General features: G+C 48.8%; 1 protein-coding gene across 1 annotated transcript in view; it reads right to left on the bottom strand.

The window, feature by feature from the left end:
• Positions 1-264: 264 nt before the first annotated feature.
• The window catches only part of TEX36 (testis expressed 36), a 31,068-nt gene continuing 25,879 nt past the window's right edge, over positions 265-5,453 (bottom strand). The window contains exons 3-6 of the mRNA XM_069101638.1: positions 5,297-5,436; positions 2,453-2,584; positions 1,707-1,787; positions 265-880 (exon numbers count right to left, since the gene is read on the bottom strand). Coding sequence (XP_068957739.1) covers positions 674-880; positions 1,707-1,787; positions 2,453-2,584; positions 5,297-5,436 — 560 coding nt within the window. The 3' untranslated portion in view covers positions 265-673. The remainder of the gene's footprint in view (positions 881-1,706; positions 1,788-2,452; positions 2,585-5,296; positions 5,437-5,453) is intronic.

Raw genomic sequence — 5,453 nt, 5'->3', positions numbered from 1 at the left:
CAGGTCTGTGACAGATGCCCCAGATGATGAAAGCAGAAGGCTTTCCCCTCTTCCCTCAGGCCTTATTAACAGCAAAGCTAACTCTATGTCACGAGGTCAGTAACAGATGCTGCCACCCCTGAAATTCTCCAAGCCATTCCTTGTTCTTTTAGGTATGACTATGTCAGGAGCCACAGGACTCCAGCAGTGAGCAGTTATAAAGGCTGACAAACCTCACGCTTCTTGCATTGATCATAACGCAAAATTTATTGATGAGTTCTCCCAATGAATTGATTTCTATTTATCAACATATCCTACTCACATAGTCTGGGTTATAATGAGGAAATACATAATTGAGTTTTTTTTCTCTTTACCTAAATACCATTTTTTAAAATCTGCAGATGAAGATGGCATGATTGCAATAAATGAGGGGGGCTATACCCCAGTAAAATCATTTCTATGAACATTTTGTTGTTTAAAGAAACTTATAGGCCACAACTGTTACCATGAAACAAAGTCCCTATCACGTCCACATTCTAGCCCTAAGTCTGTGTTTTGAAAGTGGTGCTAAATGAAAAGGACCTTCTTTCATTACACCCTTAGAAAATAGGATGAGAAAGTTTCCCTGAGGTTAGGAGTTTGATGGGAATGTGCAGGGCTTCCCAGCAGCCTCTCCTCAGAGGTGTCTTCCTCCTCACGCGAAAGGAGCGTCCCACCTGTCAGAGTGATGTTTGGGGTAGAGTGGAAAGAACGGACCCCTTGGTCTTGGCTTAGCCACATAGGAGGCTTGGTAGGTGCTCATGTTATCCTCTGGGGTGGGCACGTAGTCACTCGCCCAATGATTGAAATTGGTCGAATGGAAGTGCAGTTGTACCTGTTCCAGCTTCTTACGCCCTAGACACTGATGGAAAAGAAAGAGAAGACAGGCAAGAAACAAGGTCAAGGTCATGAGGTTTCTCTTCTACAAGCTGCCTTTCCCGAAACCTTTCCGATTACTGGCCGTTTTCCAGCCTCCTGCTTACACCTAGGACATTTTTTTCCATGAGGTTCTCCCATCCCACTTCTGGTTGCGTATAGAAAGTGTCATAGAATTTAGAGCCAGAAAGGACTTTGGTGATGATGAGTAATCCAACCCCTTCATTTTATACCAAAGAAAACTGAGGCTGAGAGAGTTTAAGTCCCATGCCTAAAATCACCCAGGTAGAAGTCTCAGACCCAGGATTTAAATCTAAGTCTTGTACCGAAAAGCCGAGAGGCTTTCTCTAATTTATATTACTTATTGGCCAAAGGGAGAATTTCAGGGACTGCCAGGTTCTCCTAAAAACATCCAAGCAAGCATGAAGGGACAAGCAGAGAATGTCTCCCTGTCCTTTTGGGGGTGTTCTCAATCAACCATGTGCAGGCAGAACCGCCTTAGCCTGGTGATCTAGGAGGCAAGAAAAAGAGGCCGTGAGCATGTGTAGGAAAGGGGCCGTTGGACCAACATCCCCATGTTCACCTTCCAACAGAACATTGTAGAAACATCTTACAAAGGCTGCAGAGAGAACTGCAAGGGACAGCCCCAAAGCTGGCAGCTTTAGCAAGGTGACCAGGAATACCCAAGACCTCCTCCATGCCAGAGCTATTTGGTACTCTGGCTTTCACTCCAATTTTCAGGTAGGGGCTCCATTCAGGCAGGGGCAGGGGGTTCAGTGCTGTCTTCCCAGGGCACGAAAGTGAATACTCACATCATCCAGACCGTGGCCACAGAGTTCCAAGCCGTGCCTGTTATCATGCACGGAAAATGGGAAGTTGCTATTGCTGGCTTGCTGGAAAAGAAACGGATGAGAAAGAGAAAGGATTATGTCAGAATTCAGGTGGGCTATGCCATTCTAATGACATTAAAAAAAAAAGGCTAGTGAGCCAAGAAGAGCAATGATGAAGGAAAGGAGGCAGGAAGAGGAAGGCAAGAGTTGACTTGCGTTGGACACAGGACTTTAAAACACAGACTGGCAGCCTTTTAGGCATTGGGAAAATCCTTCCTCAAATGGCTCATTTGGGGGGAATGGAGGTAACATTTCTTCCAAACTCAGTGTGCGATGTACAAAGTCTACAATTACATCTAATTCCATCTCTGGTGATCACTAGCTGTGTGACCTTGGGCGAGTCACTGCTCCTCCTGGGCATCAGTCTCCCCGTCTGTAGAATGGATGAGCTCTGAGGCCCTTTTCAGAGTTGGGATGCGATGGTCCTGTGATCTCATGCACTTAATCCAAAGGCATGTGGCACTTTTCACACATCAGCTCACCTGATCTTCACAAAGATGCGATGAGGGAGCTATTATGGGTCCATTTCACAGATGAGGAAGCTGAGGCCAGAGCAGAGGCACCCAGTTTAGTGATATGTTGGGAGTGGGAGTTGAGATCAGGCTCTTGATTACATGGCCCAACCCCAGGCTCCCACATTTCTAGCCCCAGTTGCACGGGGTACTCACCTGCTCTCGGAGCTGGTAGCATGATGGCAGCCGCTCCTTCACCTTCCGCTTACTTTCTGGGAGGAAAGGCTGCTTCATCATGGCGGTGGTGGTGGACTCTGGGGTTTTTTCAATCAGGCCGAGATGAGGAAACTGGAAAACATGACAGGTCTGGATCAGAACCAGTCCATTCACACTCTTTGGACCAAGCACCAGCTTCCTCTGGGAAGCGACTAAAATGCACTTGGGGCTTTCTTGGCACGTGGTGACAACCACCTACAGTTTGAAGTTCTCGGGATATTTTTCCAAGGGGAAGAAGATCAAAGACGTCGGACTATGACTATGTGTGTGACTGCCCCTCCTTGCCACTCTGGAGCCTGTCCATGCACAGCACCCAGCAGAACGGAAGCTGCCTGAGAGAAGGCAATTTCGTTTTTGCTTCCATGCCCCAATGCTTAGTTCGGCACACAGTACCCTTAGTAGGGCAGCTGGGTGGCTCCACAGTGCACAGAGCACCAAGCCTGGAATCAGGGAGACTCCTCTTCCTGGGTTCAAAGCCAACCTCAGACACTTCCTAGCTGTGTGACCCTGGGTAAGTCACTTCACCCTGTTTGCTTAGTTTCCTTATCTGCAAAATGAGCTAGAGAAGGAAATGACAAACTAGTTCAATGTCTTTGTCCAAAAAACCCCAAATGGGGTCACGGGAAGAATCTGGCATGAGGGAAACAACAGAATGACAGCAGTGAGGACACCACCAGGCACTTTATAAATGCTTCTTGAAGCAAACTGAAATGTTTCTGATTCCATGTGGAGAGTGTCCTTGTGGTCAGAACAGCAGCACTGAAAGGGAGAGATGGAAGGACAGACGGTGTGACTCCTGAGTTAGGGAGAGAATCGGACCCTCCACGGAGTGCTAGGAGGTCTCCATCCTCCATCCACCCGGGGCTTCCTCTTCCCCCTCTCTCCATCTCGAAGCCCCTTGACCTCAGCTCCCGCTGTCCCCTCTTTCCTCTTGGACATGAGGAAGAGGTGGCCTCTCTCCTGGCCAAGGCCAAGGCCTCTGCTGGCTCCCCCTATCTCCTCCGCTTCTGTCTCCTCCACAAATCTAGTGCCTCAATCGTGGCATCACAGATAGCCAGCCCTTTGGTCCACTTCTCACCTTCCTCATTGCCCTCTGCCATCCTTCCAGTCACCCTGGCTCACAATCTCAGCACCTTCCTCACTCCAGATCTTTCTAATCAGCTGCCATTTTGTCAGTCCCACCTCCACAACAAGCTTCTCCACAACATACCCTTCTCTCCGCTCACATAGCCACCCCTGGCTCAGGCCAGCTTCACTGTTCCTGCCATCTCTTTGGAATCTATCCTTCCTACCAGCTGCCCCAAACACGGGCATGGTTGGGCCACTCTCCCACTCAAAATTAAGTCCTTTATTGGGCATTTCTAGGCTTACTGTCAATTTTTCCCTCATACTCTCTATACTCCAGCCCAAAAGGAATACAATCTCTCATCTCCAAGCCTTTGCCCAAGCTTTCCACAATCATGGAAAGTTCACCTTCCTCATTTTCACCTCACAAAATCCCTCACTTCCTTTAAGGCTCAGCTCAAGTGACATTCCCCCGGAAGGCCTTATCCACACCTCCCCACCCCATACACTGTTAGCACCCCATAATTACTTGTCTGTGCACATATCTATTGTCTTCCCCACCCCAAGAGAAAGTGAACTCCTTAAAGTCATTTTTTTTCTGCTTTTGAAGCCTTGGTGCCTGAGGGGGTGACTTGGCAAATGCCTATTGAATCAATTAATCCATCAATGAAAACCAGGAGCTAGCCTAGGGCCTGCCTCCTTTGGGTAGATATTAGAGGGGAGGGGCAGGCAGCTTCCAGAGGCCTCACCGTCTCAGGGTCACTGTCTCCTTGGCCACACACCCCCTCCCCTGTCAACAACCCAGGACTCAGTCTTTCTTGTTCCAGGTGCAAAAATTCCTGGGAATAGTCATGGCAGACATAGAGTCTGACTCCCTCATCTGACAGGTCAGGAAGCCCAGAGAGGGGAAGGGACTGCCCACTGTGAAAGCTCAGCAGCCAGCACCTGAAGAGGAGCCGCCATCTCCCCCCTCCGTCTCTCCCCTTTCCATCTCCACTGTACAATTCTGCCGCCAGCCTGTCCCATTTCCCACCTCCAGACCCCTCAGCAAGACAGGCACTGCCATCAGCCCCAGAAAGGCCTGCTGAGAGGCCCTACTTTCCTCTACCAGCACAGCAGTGGGAATGACGCCCCTGCCAGCTAAGTGACAAACCCAACTTTGGTTCATTTGTATTCTGTGATTCTATGGATTAAATTGCTGTTAAAAAAAAAATCACTGGCGTTTTCATTTCACTCTTTTAAAAATATATTTAATGGCTATAACATGATAGCTGTGAAATAAACCCTTCTGTTAGATATGATAGCCGTGAAATATGGCTTTTTAGCTCGTTGGCGGTGCGATTTTTGCTGCAGTCATTCAATCACAGAATGACTGAAATATTAAAGATCGTCCTCAATGTGAAAATGAGAGGAAGAGATAGGGAAAGCTTGTGACCTTGCTACATTGCAACCAGTGAGATTTCCACTTTCAATGTCATCAAGGTCCCCTCTCCTTGACCTGGAAGGTCCCCCTACCCCAGCTGTCCCCCTCTCTCTGACTTAGGAGTAAGAGGACCAGGAAGAGCCTATGGTAGGGGACCTGCTCAGATGGGATCACGCACAGAGAAGACCCTTCACAAATGATTCTGGGAATGGATTGGAATGAACTCTGGGTTGGCTTTCACCACAGCCCTGGGCTCCTGGAAGAAAATATGTCTAGGTTCAGCCAAGCTTTCTTACCCATATCCCTGCCCTCTGTTTCCGAGAGGCGATGATCCTGGAGACATGCGGATACAGCAAAGATGAGGAAGGGAAAGTCGGAGGGGCTTGGGCAGCTAAGGTGGCTGGAGAGGCTCGTGAGCCTGGGAAGGCTGGAGAGTCTGGTGAGCCCCGGGAG

This window comes from Petaurus breviceps, unplaced genomic scaffold (genome assembly GCF_028583685.1).
Source record: "Petaurus breviceps papuanus isolate PSGF00001 unplaced genomic scaffold, PetGlider_PUasm1.0 490, whole genome shotgun sequence".
Taxonomy (NCBI): domain Eukaryota; kingdom Metazoa; phylum Chordata; class Mammalia; order Diprotodontia; family Petauridae; genus Petaurus; species Petaurus breviceps.
The sequence above is the reverse complement of the archived record's forward strand: the minus strand, read 5'-3'. Positions and strand labels throughout refer to the sequence as shown.